At 38.0% G+C, this 24,026-nt stretch overlaps 1 protein-coding gene and 1 long non-coding RNA gene across 6 annotated transcripts in view; one reads left to right on the top strand and one right to left on the bottom strand.

The window, feature by feature from the left end:
- The window catches only part of LOC123518798 (stress response protein NST1-like), a 17,825-nt gene extending 4,058 nt beyond the window's left edge, over positions 1-13,767 (top strand). For 4 of the 5 annotated variants that reach the window (XM_045279807.1, XM_045279809.1, XM_045279810.1 and 1 more), the window contains exons 3-6: positions 1-1,408; positions 1,726-1,974; positions 2,769-2,900; positions 6,099-8,601. The exon at positions 1-1,408 is cut by the window's left edge and continues 182 nt beyond it. In XM_045279807.1, the coding sequence (XP_045135742.1) occupies positions 1-1,408; positions 1,726-1,974; positions 2,769-2,900; positions 6,099-6,194 (1,885 nt within the window). In that variant the 3' untranslated portion in view covers positions 6,195-8,601. Of the gene's footprint in view, positions 1,409-1,725; positions 1,975-2,768; positions 2,901-6,098; positions 8,602-13,363 lie in introns of those variants that run through there. The other variant, XR_006678878.1, reaches the window with a different exon arrangement.
- LOC123518799 overlaps positions 1-22,534 on the bottom strand; it is a 57,452-nt gene extending 34,918 nt beyond the window's left edge. The window contains exon 1 of the long non-coding RNA XR_006678879.1: positions 15,127-22,534. This is a non-coding gene — a long non-coding RNA (uncharacterized LOC123518799). The remainder of the gene's footprint in view (positions 1-15,126) is intronic.
- Positions 22,535-24,026: the final 1,492 nt, after the last annotated feature.

The following is a 24,026-nucleotide window of genomic DNA, read 5'->3' on the forward strand; positions in this document are numbered from 1 at the left end:
GGAAAAGGAGAATGAGAGACTCAAAAAGGAGGAGGAGGAAAAGAGCAGACTGGAAGAGGAAGAGGATATCAGAAGATTGGAGGAAGAAGTAAATCAGGAAGAACAAACTCAGGAAACAGAAAAGACAAACAAAGATGATGCTGAGGAAGTGACTGCCACCACCAACGCTAGCCAAATGGGTGAGATAAATGGTAATGACTCAATAGCAACAAGTGGCATTAATCAGATTAGTCCTGAGGTTGCATCACACGAAGCTCCACAGGCTTTTTCCGCTTCCACATCTGAAGAAACAAGTTATTGTTCAAGCGGTGTAATTAACAATGCTAGCATAGCTTGCAGAACTGAGACGACTAATGTATCTAATAATGCATCATCTTATGGCCTTATGCTTCAACCAACACCATTTCCATCTAATAAGTCTGTAAGGTCTCCCTCTAAAACACCAGCTAATATTAATTTTGCTGACTTTGAAGGGGAAGGTAATGATCCTTTTGACAGTGCCGCTTTAAAATCAATCAATGATATGGAGGAGCTTGCTAAAGTACTTGATTCATCACACATCACTCAAAAACCTGTGGAAGGAACAAACTCTGCACAGGCTCCTACTAAGGAGAGCCAAACATATCATAATGTATACCCAAATGGACAATTAACATATGGTGCATTTGGACAGTATCCATACTTCATGCCTCCACAACAGCAGCATCTGCAACAATCATTACAACAGCAGAATATGACACAGCAGAGGCCAGGGTTCCCACAGTATGGAAATCATTTGGCTAAAAATCCTCAAGTAACCCAAACATCTTCCACACCTTCTTCATCAGATCCACAATATGCCAAGGATCCTGCCAGGACTTTCCAAAACAAATACTATCCTCAGCCTTGGGGGAGTGGATATAATGTAAATAGTCCAAGCAAAACTGCACAGTTTGTGCCTTATGACTATTGCCTCCAAGCTGCAAATCTAGCCAATAGTATATCTAATACAACACAAGGAGTAATGAGCCCAAGTAATAACACAGGGAATGCATCGACTCTTCCTACTTACACTAGTGGTGGTGGTTCTACTGTGCAGTCCGTTGACAGAGGATCAACAGTTAGTAAAAGACAAGACTTGGAGGATTTCTATTCAAAATATTACTTGCATAACAAATGCCATGTTCAACAAAATCAGCAGTCTGGAATACAATCAGGTGAGTCAACACCAAGTCACAGCAGCAGTTCTGGTGCTGCGGGATCAACCACTGGGTCGCTGCGGTCTTGTCGGAGTGTGCCAGACTTGACTGCAGCTGAAGATTCAGAAGTAACTAAATACAGCAGTGGTCTGCAGTCCCAAAATGAAAGTCGAGGAGTCTCACATACACCACCTCCACGCCCTTCAAGCACAGGACTTACTGGCCTGGAGGTAATGTTAATGATATTTTCTTCCCATATGAAAACCAAAGAAAACATGTGATCCAAAACAAAAAAAACGGTTTTGTGCAAAATTCATTGGCTAAAAGGCTGGTTCACATGATACACGATAATGATTACTTTTTGCCCTTGGTAACTCAATGGCCAGTGTCTGTTCACTAACAGGTTTTATGCAACTAAATACTTAATTAATTGTCAGTGCTTATTCTGTTGGTTGTGTGTTTAGTTTTCATAATAGAAAATTCAGATTAAAAAATGTCTAACATGTAGAATTTTCAAAAGCTAAAGTAGTATATCTCTCTTTGTCAGGATTGGAAACCTCTGCCAGATATTTCAGGATTATCTGAGATATCATCCAATCAACACCTTTATCAGTCTTCACCTGTCCAGCATCCAGCCATCTCTTCCCTACACACTCCAATCAAGTCCCGCCTTCCAGACCCCTTTGGGGAACTGACAACAGATGCTCAGGCCTTAGTCCAGAACATGGCAGAAATGGGCTTCCCTCGTCCCCGAGTAGCAAGAGCTGTTCAAAAACTTGGGACAGACCACAAAAAGGTATCTATTTCAATAATTTTAACCCCTTCAATACGAGGATGCATATTTTGTGTCCTTGTAGTCCTCATGATATATCCAAGAATGCACACACTGAGTCATGGCTGCATTCTGCTAAAATAATGTTTTTTTTATTTTTTTCCCTGATACTGTAAGAGATCTTTCAGAATGTAAGTTGTATGTGATACAATGGCTTACTTGACTTTCATCATTATTACAAAGGTGTATGATTCACTTATATCAGGATAGGTACCGATGTACCCTGCTGGCAATAATTTTATTATTTTTTTTGGAACCAATATTTAAGTATAGGACTTATTATGATACCATAAAATTTTTCCTCAAAGATTTGTGTGGCTTTATTTCCTAATGTACGTACTTAGTATGAAAAATCACTTACTATTAACATTCTTATTTCTGTTGAAAAGAGAGAGAGAGAGAGAGAGAGAGAGAGAGAGAGAGAGAGAGAGAGAGAGAGAGAGAGAGAGAGAGAGAGAGAGAGAGAGAGAGCTTGAGTTAGGTATTCCTCCTCCTCCTCCTCCTCCCAGCCCTGACATAGTGCTGGGGCCATTTTCTATTGCCTAGAGTGAAGAGATTGTTGTTGCTTTGGTGTGTGTTTGTGTACATGTGTGTATACATGAGGACTTTATACGAGTTTATTATTATGAGATGTGTATTTTGCCTTGAGGTTTGATATTTAGATTAGTCTTGTGTATTTTCCATGAATTGGGTTTAACTACAAGTATGTATTAGTGATGATTTCCTGTTATTGAAATACTGTTTCTTCTATCTTGCAGCTTATTGAAGTTTTGTTAGAGCTGCAGTCACTTCAAGGGAATGGAGAAGATGGCTACAAAGCAGAGCGTGCATTTTATCATTACATGGGAGATATACAGAAAACAAAAGATCATTTGGCAGCTGCAAAACAAGTGAGTACTTCTGTTATATTTCACTCATCATGCTTTGTGTCTCTATGACTCCTTAACCTCACAACTTCTCTTCAAAGATTGTATGTATGGGAATGTGCATTCTAAAAAATCAGGATAAATGATGGTACTAGAATTTAAGCTTCTTGTCTTACTCAAATACAAGACAAAAAACTGTGCAAGGAAGGAGAGAGAGAGGTTGGCTGTGTAGCATGCATAATAAAAGGAACAGGGGTGTGGATTCGGAGTCGAGGAGTCGGCTACTTTTGGCCGGAGTCGGAGTCGGTAAAAATATGAGCGACTCCGACTCCTTTACGTGATATATTTTTGAGTAAAGATTCCACTTCATGGAGATTCCTACAAATTGGGAGAAATTTACTTTGTGGAGGATGTGTCCAATCAAGCAGTCTGCGGGAATATTGGTATTTTTAATATTTTTCATGCTTTTTATTTTGTTGAGGATATACCCTAAGGAAGGAGGGCGGTACATGCAGCAACAACCACCCAGACAGCAGATAATATGGGTATCCCCTTTTGCCATATTTTTTGGTGTTTTGCATGAGCTAATGCTATATTTATCATAGAGGTTAATTGTTAAGTGATATTCAACGATGGTAAAATGAGTGTGGTACTATGTGCGTGTGCGTGTGCGTACGTCTGTGATATGAAGATTCAATTACATCCTCATATAAGGAAAGGATACAAATATATAACAGATATATGTATATACAGTACATGGTTTATGAAGAAACGTTACACGAATTATTATTATTTTTTTAATATTCATTTTGTTGGGAATAAGGAGTGGTGAGTGACCTGACATGGTGAAATCTCCTGAGACACCTAGGCTGAGACAACTTCGCTCTCTCTCTCTCTTTCTTCGTGTGTGTGTGTGTGTGTGTGTGTGTGTGTGTGTGTGTGTGTGTGTGTGTGTGTGTGTGTGAGAGAGAGAGAGAGAGAGAGAGAGAGAGAGAGAGAGAGAGAGAGAGAGAGAATTACATTCTCATATAAGGAAAGGATATGATATAATATAAATGTATCATAGATATATGTATGTACAGTACGTGGTTTATGAAGGAATGTTACACGAAAAGATTATTAGTGGCGAGTGACCTGACACGGGGAAATCCCGAGACATCTTGGTTACGACAATGCTCTCTCTCTCTCTCTCTCTCTCTCTCTCTCTCTCTCTCTCTCTCTCTCTCTCTCTCTCTCTCTGTGTGTGTGTGTGTGTGTGTGTGTGTGTGTGAGAGAGAGAGAGAGAGAGAGAGAGAGAGAGAGAGAGAGAGAGAGAGAGAGAGAGAGAGACTGCATTCTCATTTAAGGAAAGGATATAATATAAATTAATCATAGATATATGTACATTTATAATAGATATATGTATGTACAGTACATGGTTTATGAAGATATGTTACACAAAAGTTTTTTTTTTTTTTTTTTTTTTTTTATATTCATTTTGTTGGGAAAAAGGAGTGGTGAGTGACCTGACATGGCGAAATCCCCTGAGACCTACTAGGGTAAGATAACTGCTCTCTCTCTCTCTCTCTCTCTCTCTCTCTCTCTCTCTCTCTCTCTCTCTCTCTCTCTCTCTCTCTCTCTCTCTCTCTCTCTCTCTCTCTCTCAGTCATAAGCACACAAATCCACACAAACTGAGAGAGAGAGAGAGAGAGAGACAGAGAGACAGAGAGAGAGAGTCAGGTCACTCACCACTCCTTATTCCCAACAAAATTAATATTAAAAAAAATAATAATAATTCGTGTAACATTTCTTCATAAACCATGTACTGTATATACATATATCTGTTATATATTTGCATCCTTTCCTTATATGAGGATGTAATTGAATCTTCATATCACAAACACACGCACACACACACACACACACACACACACACACACACACACACACACACACACACACACACACACACACACACACACACACATTTACCGTCGTTATGTTCCATACATTATATTGTATAACGTGATGTGCCACAAGCAGCATATGTGTGTGTGTGTGTGTGTGTGTGTGTGTGTGTGTGTGTGTGTGTGTGTGTGTGTGTGTGTGTGTGTGTGTGTGTGTCAGAGAAGAGGAGGAAGGGGTGAGATTAGACCTCATTTACTGACCTGCCAATCAGGAAAAGGTGTGGGAGGGGCTTATTTTGGGGGGTTCTGTCGTCTTACTGATAAACGAGTATAGTACATCGTGTGATCCTGTATTATACGCGTCTCCATTCTCCCCTTGCTGAGCTAGGCTGATAACGCTTTTCAGCAGATGCCAAGAAGGCCTCATCAACGAGAGAAAAAAAAAAGCGGAGTCGGAGTCTCAACCTTCTAATTTCTTGGAGTTGGAATCGGAGTCGCAACATTTAAATTTACTGGAGTCGGAGTCGGACTTGGACTTTTGAAAATCCGACTCCACACCCCTGGAAAGGAAGGATGGTGTCTTGTACACAGTTATCCCACACAGAAAACTGTATACACCATTAAAACAGGAGTGTCCAGTGATATCATTATTGAGTATCCATTGAATAGCACTGCAAAGAACACACTTCAGTGCAGAACCAGTAATATTCATATAAATGCACATAAATAATGATTTACTGTGATTTAAGTTCAAAATTTCATACTTTATAAAAGTGAGTTTTCATATAAATGAAAGGAAAAATATGTTTATAGTTATTATTAATTATTATTATTATTATTATTATTATTATTATTATTATTATTATTATTGTTGTTGTTATTGTTGTTGTTGTTGTAGCAAGCTGTACTATGCCTGAAATTTAGGGATGTTATTTGGTGATCAAAGAGACTGTCCCTTTCCATTAGGGACTATAAGAATGTCTGGGTCACCCTCTTTGGGATTGCTGGCCTGTTATATAAATAGATAGGTTATTGTTGTTATTATGATCATTGCTGCTTTGACTGAATACCAGATGCCATCTGGACATGGTGGTAGGCAGTGCTAGCAACCATGACAAACAGTAATGCCTATTTCTATGGGTTGGTGAGAATGCGAATAATTTAGGAGTAATTTAAGAGTATGATGGAAGCCGTTGGCGAAAATTTTCATTGATGGAATCATAATACGTACATTGATTACCTTATTGCTTACATATTTAACCAGGAAGTGTATTTTTGGTCCTATACTAGATGTATTTATGTTATTATTATTATTATTAACATTATTTCTTTGCAGCTTTTGGATCTTGGCTTTGAAGAGGAGCAGATTGTGGATGCCCTCCTGAAGCATGACAATGACCGTGATAAGGCTTTGGAGGAACTCATTGCTTAGGTAGCAGAGCACTTCAGAGACACCCACACCATTGTTACTATGTGCATACACTCAATTTCAGTGTAGTAGCCTGTGAGGTGAGTGTGGTCTTACATGCATCCCCTTAAACAATGAGCCTGCTGGTGTCTGCTACAAGCAGCTACGTATATATACGTAGTTTCTCAAATGTGAAAATATTACTGAGGTAATTTTTTTTACAATTAAGGTATATTATACTTTTATATGATTTTCAAGATATAGTAATTTTTAATATCAACAAATCTTCTATGAAGATTTATAGTCTTGTCATATTGAATGTCATGCTATAAAATTTATACCAAGCTCCTCAGATTCCACCCAGAATCAGGAAAGTGTATATAATTAAAAATTAGGGATAATTGTACTGTATGCATCATGATTCAATAAGGTACATTATCTTCACTGTGCTTCCTGTTGCTTGCCTTTCATTATGCATGTGTACACAAGACACCCAACTTGAACCACAACAAACGAGGCTTATTATCTTAAGAGGTGCTACTTTCCTCATTGAAAGAAAAATAGAATGAACAAAACTGCAGCTCTTAAGAAACATTACATTCACCTAGAAAAAGTGACTCACAGAATCACTGATATTTCCACTGCAAGAATTGTTCATAGTTTGATCTGTTTCTCAAAATAAGCAGAAATTCATGATTTTTCTTGATCTTTATTAATTTTACATCCACTCTGTACTATATCAATATTATAGGACAGTAGTTTGGACAAAGTATTTACTTGTTTAAATGTCATCCACAAACATTCACAATTTTACCTAATAATTTGACAAAAAACAGTCATCTTGTATAATTAATGCAGCAATTTGTATGAGAGTTATTCATCAGTAGACTTGATATTGCCCTTTTAGGATTACATGTTTCTAAAAGACAAGAAATGTGTAATCATAATACTGGCTGGCATACTAAATGCTATGAGAATGAGTGATAAGACTAAAAAAGAAAAAAAGAAATAAATTAATGAAAAAAAGATGGATGATCATCAATGAAAAAGTAATAAGGTGGTTTGCTTACTGAGGTAACAAAACATAGAGAAAGGTGAAAGAAAGAGTGCAATATATAGAGTTGTGCCATTCAGTGTGTCAGGCACCAGGTTTAGTCCCTCATTCAGGTTTCTGATAGACCATTTTAAGTCCCTCATTAGAGGCAGTCATTGATTCCAAGCAGTTGTTTATTACTGACATTCCCTATGTATGAACTAATTGAATTATTGTATACCATTGGTTAAAAAAAGTTAATCTGGCTACCGTTTCCTATAGATTTGTATTTTGCATTAGAGATGTGTTCCTACAAAAGTAAAGGATTTCTCTAGAATGTTATAACACACAAGAGAGATACAGCATTTAACACATTTGTGACACTATAGTCTTCCAAGTCTAAATGCAGTTTTCTGGCATGGCCAGTCAGGGGATTCACGGCATTCCAGCACTGCCTGACCTGACCTGAGGCTAGCAAGTGGCCTCACCTGTCTGTCTTGTGTCAATGAGTGTTGCCATTTGAATGAGTTTTATATTTATAATACTCACTTTAATCAAGAAAATATCTCATTGTATTGTTATAGTTCTTCATGTTGTCTTTTGAACAGGTTCATTATACTACCACCATTACATGTGATCTTGCCCCATATTGTGTCTCACAGGTAAGCAGAGGCTTGGACAACAATGAGTGTTGCCATGTGAATGGAGTTAACAACATTTTATCTTATATACAAAATACCTCACTCATTCATTTTGTATTTGGAACACAGTTATTGCACCATTTGTCTTACTGAGGACTATGGTGAACGTTGATAAAGATTGTAATGTTTTTACACAGGATTGCTGGTATTTGTTATTGTGATATGAATATCATAAGCATGGAACATTAACTTTTTTCTATTTATTATTTTTTATTTGATGATGTTGGATTTTCATTAAAGCATTTTATGTCTCTTACTTATTTACACAAAGCTATAATTCACTAGTTGACATAGACTTGGCAGCGCTGGAAGGCCAGGAATTCCCTAAAAGGCCACATCAATAAACTGCATTTAGATTTGGAAGACTATAGGTTAAGAACATTAAAACATATACATACATGCATACAATATTAATAAATGTTAAGTACTTTATTAATCTTATTAATCTGAGTTCTTGTCTCATTATATTTTTCTATGCTGACTTGAAAAGTTAGTAAGATTTTTGTACAGAAACTCCTAGCTTTACATTTATTATGAACAGCAAACCCCAAATTTAATGGACTAATAGAGGAGATATTTTGATGGCAAAACCATTATACTGTATTGCATTTTTTTATTTCATCAAATGTAAAAAAAAAAAGCTTTAATTCAATATACCATACTGTAGAATATGAAATGATTAAATTATAATGCAAAATATGTAATATTTACTCTCCCAAAAGAAATATATAATGCACTAAAGTATCATTCTGAGACAGGAATGGTTCAGTCTTTCTGAAAGCATTGAATGGCAATGAACTTAGCTTCACTACTGAAGTTCTTTACTTTTGTCTCAGTTATCTTAAACAGTTTAAAATCTTATAAAAAGTTGGGCATGAGTATACATATTCTGTGTTGTTCATATAGTGGCCATCTTCAATACATTGCAGTGCAAGCTGTTTTAGGTGATGCTTTCTTATATTCATATGTATTAAGATAACTGTAGGGAAGATATCTCACTGTGTATGTTTACTGTTTATTCACAACATTCAAAGTGCATCCATCTATCTCATCCTTGTGCCAGTTCCTAAAACCTCCTTCAGCCTGTTGGTGACGGTCACAACAGTCCCCATTCATATGTATGTTTGCGTTCCCTTCTCCTGTACTTTAAGCACCATTTATTTTGTATCATTACATTTAAAGTTAAAGTCTGATGAGCACTTACACAACCACACAGCAGCTGTCTGTCACCCAGCAAAGCTGCAGTGTACATACACTAAAGTCTGCCATCATGCTTAGTCCTTCTCACATTGTTCACCTCTAATAGGTTTCTAATAAAAAAAATGAGGTTTGATATTTTCAACAACAACATTTATTTACTATAAAAAAAAAACATTTTTCACAAGAAACTAAAACCAAGAAAGAAATAGCTATGATAATAAAAAAAAACTCTTTTTTTTCCCCACACTCCTACATAGTGGTAAACCCAAACATTCAGATTTTAGTGGCACACACTGAAAAGCTGATGACATCTTAAAAGTCATATACACAGGTATACTACTTAGCCTATGACACTGTTGCATCACAGAGTTTTCCCTTATTTGAAACATTCTCAATTTTGAAAGTTCCCCTTATGTAATGTAAGGGGCCTTTTTTTTTTTTTTTTTTTTTTTTTTTTTTTTTTCTCTCATGTATTGAGTCCCTGGTGTTGGAAGAGGTTAATAACTTAAGCAGCGTTTAACATAAAAAAATTAGAAAAGTGTGATTTTGAAAGGAGCTACAAGGAAGATCAGAAAAAAGATGGGTAATGTGAAGAGAATACTAATTTCTGTAGAATAAGAAAGAATGTTTGTGCATGGCAGTGATGAATGGGGAATAGTTGTGAATGCATCAGTTATGACACAGCCTTGAAAGCATTGATAGAAGCTATCCTGCATCTGATCAGTTCAGCTTACTAAATTGAAGGAAGTTAGTCAATTATGAAGCAGTAAAGATAAACTAACTTTGTTGTAGAGTCCTGAAATAGGAAGAATCAATCAGGACTACTGTGCAGCAGACCATTATAGCATGGTCTGTGAGGATGAGTTGTATCTTCTCTTAGGGCGTAGAGGCTAAGATGTGAGGGAATGCTTGTGAATGTGACTATGATTGTGACTCGAAACATGTGGATGCCTTGTCTTGACTATCTTTTACATACAATGTCAAAGTACTTACATAGATATTGGTAATATGATGTGTTAAAGAGCTTAAGAACTAAACTAGATTCAAAGTAATATTAGGAAAAATATGAGAAAAAAGATGCCATATTATTATTATTACTATTATTATTGTTATTATTATCATCATCATCATTTTACATACCAGTCAGTGATTTCCCTTAAAGGTAGGTAGTAAGTCAAGGGAGGATGACATGCTTCATCTCATTGTAAAAATAAGATCATACAAGTAGTTCATAGCTCTCTTGCTCTCTCTCTTTTAGTTACCTCTTACAGTGGCAGTATTCCTGCAACTCTGCCACACAGTGAGCAGCCCGTCCTTGTCTGTCACAGGGCATCTTTGTTAGCATTTTTTTTTTTTTTTTTTTTTTTTTAGTCTTATTTATTGTCACTTTCTTTTTTCTTTTGCATTCCTTACTGATTTTCAATTATTTTTTTTATCTGTATATGATATATGCGCGCACACACACACACACACACACACACACACACATGCACACACATATATATATATTTATATTTATGTATGTATGTACACCACGGTCACCTGCTGGTCACCCAGCTGGCTTCCCCATTACAGATCGAGCTCATAGACCGATCTTCAGGTAAGACTGAGAGCACAACACACACTCCACACACCCGGAAAGTGAGGCCACAACCCCTCAAGTTACATCCTGTACCTACTTGCTGCTAGGTGAACAGAGGCTACACATTAAGAGGCTTAGCCCATTTTCCTCGCTGCACCCGGGACTCAAACCCAAGCTTTCTTGGTTGTGAGCCGAGTGTGTGTGTGTGTGTGTGTTTTTTTTTTTTTTTTAATATATATTAGTCTCTCTCTCTCTCTCTCTCTCTCTCTCTCTCTCTCTCTCTCTCTCTCTCTCTCTGTTGTTTTAATGAATTTAGTTATCCATTAGTGCATTTATTCATCTATTTATATTCTTGATATATGAAGTAGCTAATGATAATGATTAAGTTTTTAGGAAGAGAGAGATGAGGAAGCCAGGCTCTCACCTGTAGTGGCTGCATGGAACCATACAGGACATATTGTTGGCTCATATAAATTATAATCTTACTTAATTATTATTAACCTCTCAGATACTTCATCTGTTTGCATTTATCGTTCTATATATTCATGATATTTGTTCTCTGATGAACTATAATGTGGTCACATAAAAAGGCCAGACCAGGCTCTAACACCTTGTACATATGCTTGTATTTTTGTGAATACATTTGTGTAAATTCCAAGCAGTAGTGTATGGTCATCATTTGTATTGGTTGTTAAGTATGTATATGTAGTATGTCTGCCATTTATATTTCTTTATAATTTTTAATTGCAAAGACTCAAATGTTCCTGTTTCTTTGTTCTGTCATGTCTAACATGTTTTTATCTGTTTCTGTTTTGTATTTATTTCAGTCATCACTTTAACCTTTACAGTATTTTTTTTGTCTTAGTAACATGTCACTATGCTTTTGTGAGAAATCTGTGTTTATAAAGCTAGCTATATATTATTATACAATTTCAAGCAAGTCATATGAACTGTCATTATGTATATTTCAATATCAATACTACTTTCCATGGAATGATTCTATGACCACAAATTATTTAGCTTCATACATTTATTATGACAGGAACCAAATTATAGTAGATTTTAATGGAAACCTAATCTTAAACTATGTTATGTTTTAGGTAAATTAATTTTCCTTGGCTGTCAATATTTTAAATGTATGATTAAAGAATAAATTAAATAAAAAGTAAAATAGCTATGATCCAAAATATGAAAATATATCCTTGATGCACATTTGTTAATCAATAAAATTGTCAGAAAAAAAAAACTGACAAATAAAAATCTAGCTCACTCTGGGGAGCCAAACTGGCAAGATGAATGGTACAGCACTTACATCTGTTTGTATATTTTGAAAAAAAAAATATATATATATATATATATATATATATATATATATATATATATATATATATATATATATATATATATATATTTTTTTTTTTTTTTTTTTTTTTTCAAAATATACAAACAGATGTAAGTGCTGTACCATTCATCTTGCCAGTTTGGCTCCCCCAGAGTGAGCTAGATTTTTTTATTTGTCAGTTGTTTTTTTTTCTGACAATTTTATTGATTAACAAATGTGCATCAAGGATATATTTTTCATATTTTGGATCATAGCTATTTTACTTTTTTTATTTAATTTATTCTTTAATCATACATTTAAAATATTGACAGCCAAGTGAAAATTAATTTACCTAAAACATAACATAGTTTAAGATTAGGAAATCACATGTTTCCATTAAAATCTACTAAATAATTTGGTTCCTGTCATAATAAAGGTGTGATGAAGCTTGTTTTGAAAAAGAGCTATACACACTTAAGTCTGTGGTCATAGAATCATTCCATGGAAATTTTATGCTAAAGTGAATGAGCTATGAAAAGTAAATTAATGACTGACAATACACTTGAAACACTTGGACACCAACTACTCAGTAGGTTTCCTAACCTTGTACCGAGACACACAAGGATCAACAGGATTAAATAGAATCTCCAAATACAACACTGCTTGATATTACACCTTTGAGGAATGTTTTGCATGATAAAGTCAAAAGTGGGTGTTGTCGTGATTATTGCAATGATGATGTCGGATTATCGGTTATCCAATAATTATATTTTCTGCATTATCGATCTCTTGGCTTTGCCAATACTTTTGGTTGCAAACAAGCAGTGATATATAGTTTCAGTTTGTGGAACATAAGCATGTAGAAGTTTTAAACTTTCAAAATCAAAATATAATTATTTTACTTAAAACAATAATTCTTATTAGTGAAGAAACCGGATAAACATTGAATTTAAAGTTTTCTAAGATTCTTTAAGGTTTTCTAAGATAAAGATAAAAGATTTGGATGTATCAATCTAAAAGTTTTAGAGCACCAACATCATTATTGCTAGGATTGGAATTTCGGATTTTCACTTATCAGTTATTGGTTATCAGCAGTAAAGTTATTGGTAGTTACTGATAATAAGTTATTGCTGATAAATTATTGTTAACTATTTGCTAGTTATCATGATTAATCTCTCTGTTATCGTGCCTAGCTCTGGATAAATTGAAATGTAACTACTATTGATATTAGTACTGTAACTACTGATATATTTGCACGCATTTATGTCATGTCTAGGGAATGCCTAATGTTATGGGGTTTTATATAATTTCCAGAATTATGTAAAACTGCATCAAACAAAACTCTTCTCTTTACAGAAAGTATTTTTGACATTTCCAACTGATATGCATTCACTTCACATTGAGCTCAACAGCTGCAAGTCTCCAGTCCTTCACACCAGCATCCTCCTACTTACTTTTTTATGTACTCATATAGATTTTACCATGTAGTTTTCCATAGTATTATTATTTACCATGGATTTATGTTATATTTTGTAGTTTATATGTATTGTCTATCATAGTTTTGTATTCCAGAAGTATACTTCATTATCCTAAGAATGATGGGCAGCGATGAGCTGCTATAACATTCTCATAACTTTGTGATATGTGTAATTCTATTGAAAACCTACCCATACTGGGAGCCATATAAAAGTTGTACTCTAGAATTATTGAGGTTTCTTTGAATGATCTCAGGACTTTAAATAATATGTATCTTCATAAGATAAATATTTTTTATTTCCCTTCAACAGATTATGTATTCCAAGGCACTATAATGGAAAGAAATTCAGTATTTTTCTAGTAGGATTATGTTAATATATCAATATTCATATTTTTTTAAGCAAGTTATGGACTTCCATGCACCATCATGATATATATATATATATATATATATATATATATATATATATATATATATATATATATATATATATATATAATGAGTAGCTTATTTGATTATGAAACCAGTTTAGGAGTAAGACTGTAATCAATATCTGTTTGTCTAACACTTGATTTAATCCTAACTTTAAATTTTCTGGTGCAGCATACCTATACTAAATTTTTTATATTAAAATTTCATATCAATATTTTAAGCTGTGTATTTCTTGCTAATATAATGAAGAAATTTAAACTATTTATTATATTCTCTTCATGGGATCCTTAATTTATGATGTGAGGCATGAGGGTGGACCACAAGGCAGAAGCATGTGATGAGTGTATGAGTGTGTGTGTGTGTGTGTGTGTGTGTGTGTGTGTGTGTGTGTGTGTGTGTGTGTGTGTGTGCATTCCTAGACAGGAATAGCTGGAGGCCTTTTTATAATACCCAACCTCTTGAAAGAAATATTGCATCTGAGATAGACACGTAAAACAGTTACATGTTAATAATTTCAGTGACTACTTTAACAGGTATAGATATTGATAGATTTGCTTGTTATGGTGATCATCAATGTGAACACATCACTATATGACCACACATGGTTTTTGTAAGACACCTGATTTTATGTAGGCAGTGCCACCTACATAATGTACATACATGTATCAAAATAATGTTCATTACCAATAAAAAGATTTATATTATGATGTCTTTAAACCCCCTGCTCATATACAATTGTACGGTGTGAAATGAGACAAAGATAATGTGCATTTCATAACACTGCAGGAAAAGGCAAATTTGCTGTTAAAACCAATATAGCCTATCTTATATTTCTTTTTCCCTGTGTCTAACAAGCTTGGGGACCTGGGAAAGTGGGGTTTTAGTCTGGGGAAACTAAATCTAAACTAACGTAACCAAAATTCTGTCCTGAAGTCATTATTCATTTTCGATAGGGTAAAATGGGGTTAGAAATGCTCGTAGAAGTGTGATCTATTCATTGTTCAGTACCATTTCAAACTTGTCCTCTACACATCCCACCCTTCACACCTTTACACGGTACTTTGAATAGGACATGGGGCATTTCACAGAAGTAATACTTTTTTTTTTTTTTTATGGCTGCAGAAAAGTACATAGAAAACTTTATCGTTGAATCTCACAAAACATGCACATTAAGATTGCTTCACTCAGGTGTATTACATGGCTCACATACCTTTATTAAGGACATACGGTGTTTCTAGCGTTCATCAACAGGAAGTTCTCGACCACACTTTACATTTGACCACTTACTCAGAGGTCACTGGAACAAATAATCGCTCCACTGTACATTGAATGACTTTATAGGAACTCTGAAAGTTTTCATCCTTTTCCAAAAACAGGAAAATGGCACACATGCAGCACAGTTATGTCACAACCATGACACACACCTTCACTGTCTCAAGAGCACCGCAAAACACATGCTATGATCCAGCACTGTATACAGGGAGGTCTCCCATACACACATAACCGCATCGCTAATGTATGATAATATAGTCTTAAATATCAACCTCAACACATTCAAACCTAAAAGTGTACCATTAGATTCTCTATCACTCACGGATCGTTCTGTATCACTACCTTTATTGGCCTTGTAGCCGCAATCCGAAGCTTTAAACCAACCCGAACTTATATGAAACAGTAACTCTGTAGCATACAGCACTCGGTATTGGACCGTATGAGCTCAAATTCACATGCATTGAGTAAATCTACCATGACTAGTGAACAGTACAATACTCATCTGTGCATGTTGAAGTAGACAATTAAGTGAACAGTTACGTGAATCCACCGTAAAGTAATGTTTTGCCAATAGTATCTTCGAGGTGCTGAGCCACTTTAATTTATATCTGTCCCGTTAATTCGGTCTACTCCAGTTAGAGGTTTTTTTCTGCCACTTGTGTTCCCCTCTCATCCTCCCTCCCCTTTATTCTTTCTTTTTGCTCACGGTCAGTTTGTTATTTTTTTATATTGTTCCTGGGCAAGGGTGAGAGGAGTGCAAATCCCTCTCTTAGCTGTCATTAGTTCCTTGTAAATATAATGAACTATAAAGCGTAGCGATATATGATGAGGTAAGCGGGTTTATTTTACGCAATGTACAATGAACTGCAACCAACTGGATAGAAGGATTTTATTGATTACTTCCCCTTTCATACGGTGAGGGGAAGGAAGCTATCGGCAGATCAATTCCGTCACAAGTCACTCATGAACATTTTATCACGATGACCTTTATCACTGGAGCAAAGCGACGCTCTATTGCTGCTTATATTGTTGCTGGTGGTGGTGGTGTTGGTGGTGTAGTGTGGTGCAGATACAAGGAACTTTCAGGACACACACACACACACACACAAAGGTTACATTTCTGTCACCCTCAGCGCCATATTACGCACATGTCTTCCTTGGTGCATCTGTTAGTTCTCTATTTTTCATTATTTAACGTACTTGGTTCATTCTCCACGCATCTGAACCACCTGGCAGGCTATCGAATTGCTCTAGCAACATATATATTCTTCGCTCTCCATTCGTGTCTTGAAAACTCGTCTATTTTCTATTAGTTACAATCCCTTACAATCGCCATGCTGGAATGCATCATCCTGCTCTTGTACATTCTCAACTAGAGGACACCCATACAACCCACATCATCTATATGATATCCATGATGGCAAACATTCCCCGTAGACTTCACAAAATGCGCCAAATTTCCGTAGACTTTTACCAAGAGAAACTCTGCGATAGGATGGAAAAATGAGTCCTTGAATAGTTATGCGAATTCAGTTTAAGTCGCAATCAATCCTCCTTTGACCCAAGACGTTTCCTCAAATATCAATAGGAAATTTGTTAATAACATCTGGAGATACCAACGGATTCCAGTGAGGTTAAAGTTAAAAACAGCAAAGTAATCATTATCCTCGGCCAGTCTTTGCTATATGTAGCCTCATTTGTAAGTAACTGTACATAGCATGTCATTGATAATTTCTATAACTACAACACCAGAGTCCCTCTGTCGATAATCTGGTGCTGCTAAAAGCTTAGCATTCTTGATTAACTTTCTTTTATTCAACATTTCTATTATTTTCTGATTTTACAGTGCAACTTTCTATCAGCTAAGATGGGCAATGAACTTGTGCAGAACCTGCTATTCAGGAATTATGGCTGCAAATTCTTCTTTTTACACCACCAATCTCACATCGGCAACACATATCGTCTGAGCACGCGCATTGTGACTATGTTTAAGACGGGTTTCAATGATCTTAAAGGAAAATCAGTCAAATCACCTCCAGTAACCCGTGAGATGGCAGACGGTACCAGTAGATCTTAACCTACAGTGTGTACGTCATCTGTCTGGGGATGAACACGGACTCGACTGCTGTTGCTCTTTGACTTCACATGGAGCCAGTTTTTCAAGAGAGCCATGCTGGGCCACACCTGTCCCGCCTGTCACTCCCGCAGGCAGGGAGTGGACGCACTGTTGGAAACGTTTACTTCTTGAAACATTATAACAGAGGTTTAGACACAAACTCTCTCTCTCTCTCTCTCTCTCTCTCTCTCTCTCTCTCTCTCTCTCTCTCTCTCTCATAAACTATAAAAACCGACAAAAAGCTCTTACGTCAGTACAAATTTTCCTACACTATAATGAGTTGAAAGCATGCCTGAAGGAGAATAATTATCATACACATTCCATTTACCTTTCACTATAATATCCTCCTTAAATAAATAGAAACATAAAATAAACATACATTGACAGAAAGACCAGTTTTGAAACGTAAGGAAATACAATATACTCCTTTTTGCCCAATTTCTGTTACGTCATATTACTGTGAGTGGGGAAAAATGCTGCATTAACACGTAAGGCAATACATATCACACTCTTATCAGCATGAATTTTCCCTTATTACCTCTCCTACTGATACGTCTAATCTGTGTGAGTGGGAGAGTCGTTGATAAGTGTCACTGTATTCGTCCTCCCGTCTATAGAAACACTGATCTCTCACCACGACTATTTTCAAAGGCCACCGAGATGATGAGCCGGGTTCCTTTAAATGATTTTCCCTGTTAATAATATTTGAATTTTATCAATCTATCACTAGAACCTTAAAAAAAATCACCCCAAGCAGTGCAACTTCAACTAGATCTTTTATCACGTAGAGGAGGCGGGGCCCAGAAGTATTTTACAGTGGTTATAAGTACCGTAGTCCTCCCTTACAACTTTCCTGCAGCTCCTTATCCATCTATCAGGCGGAAGATGGTTACTCGTCTCTACCTCCTTCAATCACCACTTCTTGACATGCGCAAGACATTTGACTACCCGATCACTACTGGTTCGATACTCACTACATGTCCTACCTGTCATAACAATATCAGCTCACCCCCCACACACAATGAATAATGAGTTTTTTCGATTTTTCTTGTGACTGAATTTTATTCATTCATTTATTTATTTATTCGTATTTACCTAATTTCTTTTAGCTATTTATTACTTCCATACATAAACATTTGTAAGTGATCATAACTGAATATGTACGAATAATGTTTGTGTAGCTGTCAATATTATGCATTTACTTTTTTTCTTATCGAGAGAGAGAGAGAGAGAGAGAGAGAGAGAGAGAGAGAGAGAGAGATTAACATATAGGGTTTACATTGATAGACATACAATACGTAAAATCTCTCAAGCCAAAACTAACTTCCTTGCTCTTACTGGGAATTGAAGTGACACACCTACGAACTGCTGCCTTGGTCTGCGTGGAGGTTCAATGAAAGGACTTAGTGCAGCTTATTCATATTTGATTCAACAAGTTTAGACAAGAGTTGAGCGACACGACCAAGGCTGAGAATCCATACCTTGAAAGTCTGACGTCATTGTTTGCTAGTTTTTCGTAAGACTGAAGGCTGTTTTGTATGTTTCACACTGTAACACCTTTATCGTTGGTTAGATAATTGTATTCATGTTTTGTATGTATTCATACGTACAATACTTATATTCTATTGTGAATTTTTCCTTTTATGTAATCTCTTGAATTAAGGAAGCACTTTCTCTTTTGGTGTTTAGGAGCTTGGAATTTACAGGTGAACACTTCGAACGTGTTTCAGCATTGCAAACAAAAATGGAAAAGAATGTAATAACAACACATTTTCCTCAAATAAATAAATAAATAAATAAATAAATAAGGTATGTCTTTTGATAACTCTTAATTTCGTGGTATATGCTGTGGAAGGTAACATGAGCAGAACGTTGGACCGCTGCACCGTGAACTATCCAAACAACACACATTTCTTAGGAAACAACGATCGCCTGTACAGTCGTGGCCATAAGTCGATTACCTGTTGTATTCACTACCATGTGTACAGCGTCCTCTCTCACCTTTCTTTCCTCTAATCAACCAAGTCTGAAACCTAGCAGCTGATGGATGAATGGCGGATCAGATGACACGAATGAGGGAAAGTGCCATGTGTGTGCCACGTTCATCGACCAGTGACCTTGACTATACAATACTTGCGCTCAATGGCCCTGATCAGTAACATTCGTGTCTGCCGCTGGTTGAGTCATGGTTCGATCAAAATCTCACTCTCCTATTTTATCATGGAATTCTAACGCGGTGTGACGGAGCTGATTATAATGCAACGAAAGATTTTAGTGGTGTGTAAGAGAGAGAGAAATAAAGAACGATACAATGTCCGTAAGGATCAGCATTCTCTTCGTTTAATTTACTGAAGTGTTGCTTGTTTGATTCGGAAAGTTTCATCATCTGTACTGCATAAGATACTGCTTTTCTTGATTTTTTTTTTTTCGCTACTTACTATGACCCGCTGTTGTGGCGCATTGAAATTAATCAATACTGAGTGAGTCGAACTTGAATTCCAACACGAGATTTATATTGCCCTGCGCGTGTTGATTTGAAACAGACTTTTAAGTGTCTCATTTCGTACTTATTGATTTCTACGTGAAGTAATCCTTTCTGATGAACATATCTGTGCGCCAGAGAGAGAGAGAGAGAGAGAGAGAGACGCTGTTTACTCTGGACCGGCGCCGGTAAAATGTTACACAATGCCCATCCCTTGACTGGTGTAGTGATGCCAGGCAGGGAAGCCAGTTGTGGTGGCGGGAGGGCGGGGCGAGGCAAGGACAGGGCATGAGGTGGGTGGTGGTGGTTTTCTCAGTGGGGAGAGGCGTGGCAAGGTGGATGGAAGGATGGGCGGGTGGGTGGGTGGGCAAGTAGGTGGGCGGGCAGGCTGTGCTGGGGGCATTGGTAGCCTAACAGACCCCTCTCTGTTTTCGACTTGTGAGCTCTCATTATAGTCACATTGTCACGCCCATGGTGATTCTCTCTCTCTCTCTCTCTCTCTCTCTCCGCATCCCACATCACCCTCCGTCACTCTGGCATGACTGACTAGCAGTTTCCTCGCGTCTCCACAATCTTTATCTCTCCTCCTCTCTTGTCATCTGGCTGGTCCCTCCACTTGCCTGTCCCTCAGTTATTCAGCAAAGGTTCTGCATTGAATGTCTCTACACAACTAACACAGCATGGACTCAAGTATCTACGTATATGATGCGAAGAAAGATGTCATGTAGAATGAATGTCACCTTACATACACACACACACACACACACACACACACACACACACCGAGGTCATTTACCCTCACCTCCTCATTCTTTAGTGTGTGTGTGTGTGTGTGTGTGTGTGTGTGTGTGTGTGTGTGTGTGTGTGTGTAGCCGTGGAGTGTGGAGTAAGCTGCCCTGATGTGCGGGTTCCTTCTATCATCACGTGACCGATAGACCCGCAATGATCAGCAAGTTAGCAACACCCACCCACTGTCGCGGCCGGCCTGAGGTTGGTGCGGCTCTCTCATCCAACCACCCTTTGACAACACCAGTGGAGGTTAAAGCCCGTATTCTTTAACTCTGTGCCCTCATCAAGACTGTTTCAAAAGCCACGGAGATGATTAGTCAGGTTCTGAGGGGTGTTTTTGTCACTGGTGATGGGGAATCCTTGTTAGATTACCACAAGGATCATTATAACATACTTTTGAAAACCTTAATATCATCATCCATTATAATCCGCTAAAAGTAATCAGGATAAGACGCGAAACGGATGAACTATATGCGTTTGTTCTTGCAATCTGAATGCGATACGTGACGAAATAAGGCGAGTTCTTCATCAGTTTTCTGTCTGTACATGCCGAAGCTGCAAGTCCAGGTAATGAGTTCACGAGCATTAAGTTGAGTGCAGCAAAAGATTTATTTGACGGGTGTTAGGTACGCAGTGGGTTGTTATGGTTGTTAATGGTGTTGTTAACCCCTTCAGTGCCATGACGCGTTTCCATATTCATTCTTCTTACTATTTGGTGATTCTCTACAGCTTCAGAAACTTACGTCGGGGTTAAAATAGTGAAGACTGAGGCCATTGATTTTCTGAACTCCATAGACCCTTCTTAATGTCAATAAAATGGTCCAATCGTACACAAATCTCAAGGTAAAAATGTGCCGCAGTACTAAAGGGGTTAAGTGAGTCTGAGTGACACGTGTCCTTATTGGTAACAACTCACTAACTGGTTATGTTAATCTGTGCAAGTCATTAGTGCGCACGTGTGTGTGTGTGTGTGTGTGTGTGTGTGTGTGTGTGTGTGTGTGTGTGTGTGTGTGTGTGTGTGTGTGTGTGTGTGTGTGTGTGCATAATTCTTTCCCTCTCTGTTCTTCCTATCTTTGGTCATCGTCACAGCTTGCCTCCACCATTCATTATACGCATCAGGCCGTTACTGCCTCACCCCGGGGACACCAGAGAGTGCACCTACACTGGCACTGACAACGGCACTCACTGACCAGGCACGTGCGAGGCGCCACTTCCGGTCCGCTGCTACAGATTATCTTCAGAATGCTTAACCCGCCCTCGTTTGCCCCTCCTCCTCCTCTTCCTCTTTTTCCTCCTCCTCCTCCTTCTCCTCACTCAACTGAATCTCTCCTTATATCGCCTCACCATTTTTCCGCTCGTTAATCTCATTTCCTTTAGTCCGTTGCATTTTCGTCTGCTTTTCACTCTCTCTCTCTCTCTCTCTCTAAGGTGGAATCTCCGTTCTCTAAGTCTGTGTCCTACATAACCCTTCCCCTCCTCTCCTCTGTCGGTCCACCCACCAGCCTTTCTCTCCCCGCCTTGCCTATAGCCACGCTCCATCGTCCGAAAAACCGTTGAGGAGAGTGGACAATACTGTTTCCATCTATCTCTTTCTCACTTCATCACACGGAGCAGCGCTATTACACGGCAGTTTGTCTCTCTTACGTTTATTCCATGGCATCAGCTGCTTCGTATACTGAGGCTATGACCCTTCCCTCGCTCCTCACGTCGGCTGTGTGACCTTGCGTGAACCCTGGGTGGTGGGATAAGTGAATGTGTGAGTCGTAGGGGTTAGGGTTGCCACGCCGCATAGCTCTGCCGGGAAAGACGGGGCCCTGAGCAGCATCCCCAGAGAGAGAGAGAGAGAGAGAGAGAGAGAGAGAGAGAGAGAGAGAGAAGGGGGAAGATGTAATAATATGGAAATGAGAAAAGTGAAGCAAGAAAGGAAAGCGGGAAGAAAAACGAGATATTAAAGAGAGGATAAAGGAGAAAGGAACAAAATGAAAAGATATATACGAGAGAGAGAGAGAGAGAGAGAGAGAGAGAGAGAGAGAGAGAGAGAGAGAGAGAGAGAGAATTTACATGCTATTTTTCACGACCAATAACCATAACAGATAAACTAGCCATGACAATGACGAGAACTTGATAAATTAAAACGCAATTAAACTCAAATAACAACTGAGTAAATGAAGACCTATAACACCTATAACTATCCCCCTCTCTCTCTCTCTCTCTCTTTCTCTCTGTGGGATGAGTGGGTGAGTGGGAGCCCGGCGGATCCCATGGGAAGGCGGTGGGCGTGAGATGCGAGGTGACGTAGCCAGCCAGCCAGCCACCCTTTCAAGTCTCCCTCCCACCGATAGCCAGCCTCCGTATATAGGGAGAGAAGTTGATAGGGATGGGATGTTTGAATTAACGTAATGAGGGAGCGAGAAAACCATTTACCTCACCACACACACACACACACACACAAATATTTTTAAAATGTGATCTTTTTATAAGCAATCACCTTCTCCATTGACAAAACATTTCCACTTAGATTTTGAAAGCCTGTACTGATTCTTATAAACAGTTAAGCAGATTTTTTTTCCAGTGACAAAACACACTCACTGATAGACACCGCCCCACACTCCTTGACAGAAACCCCACCCCACACAAACACCCACATTCTGCACCTTTTGAAACCCGTATTCTCTTAACCAAACGCATTTTCCGGCAATGAGATACTCAATACAAGGCTTCAAGACACAGCAAAACACATAATAACACTTTGCAACCTCACAACATCGAAACCATGAACGATCACATAAGACTGAAGGCATGAGAAAGCAAGTAACCAAACAAGCAAGTGAGCAAGTAAGTAAGCGGGGGAGTTGTTATAGTCTCAGCTTCCTCAGTTCAAGCGGTCAACCAGTGCACGATCATGAATGGGCGAAGGAATTTAAAGAGCCGACAGTCTCCGATGGGTTTGCTTATTTTAACGGGGAGCTGGAGGCGGAGGAGCGAAGGAAAGAGGAGAAGGAGGAGGAGGAGGAGGAGGAGGAGGAGGAGGAGGAGGAGGAGGAGGAGGAGGAGGAGGAGGGAGGACGAGGACGAGGACGAGCACGAGGACGAGGAGGAGGAGGAGGAGAAGGAGGAGGAACTAGAGGAGGAGAAAGAAAAAGTGAGGTTTGGCAACAGTGAAGGAATGAGGATGCAAGAGAGAGAGAGAGAGAGAGAGAGAGAGAGAGAGAGAGAGAGAGAGAGAGAGAGAGAGAGAGAGAGAGAGAGAATATAACATGCTTTATTCACAATATACGACCAAAACACAACAATGCGATGAGAAAAATCCAGTATGCTCTGAACTAACAACAATAAATCTCTTGAAAATGGTCAGGCGTCTCTTGTTTAGTGAGTTTCCCGGCGGTAATGTGGCTGGTTGATAGATTAGATAATGGCTAATTCATCGTAATCCCGAGCGCTGATAAGTGGA

The sequence above is a fragment of the Portunus trituberculatus genome, chromosome 44 (assembly GCF_017591435.1).
Source record: "Portunus trituberculatus isolate SZX2019 chromosome 44, ASM1759143v1, whole genome shotgun sequence".
NCBI lineage: Eukaryota > Metazoa > Arthropoda > Malacostraca > Decapoda > Portunidae > Portunus > Portunus trituberculatus.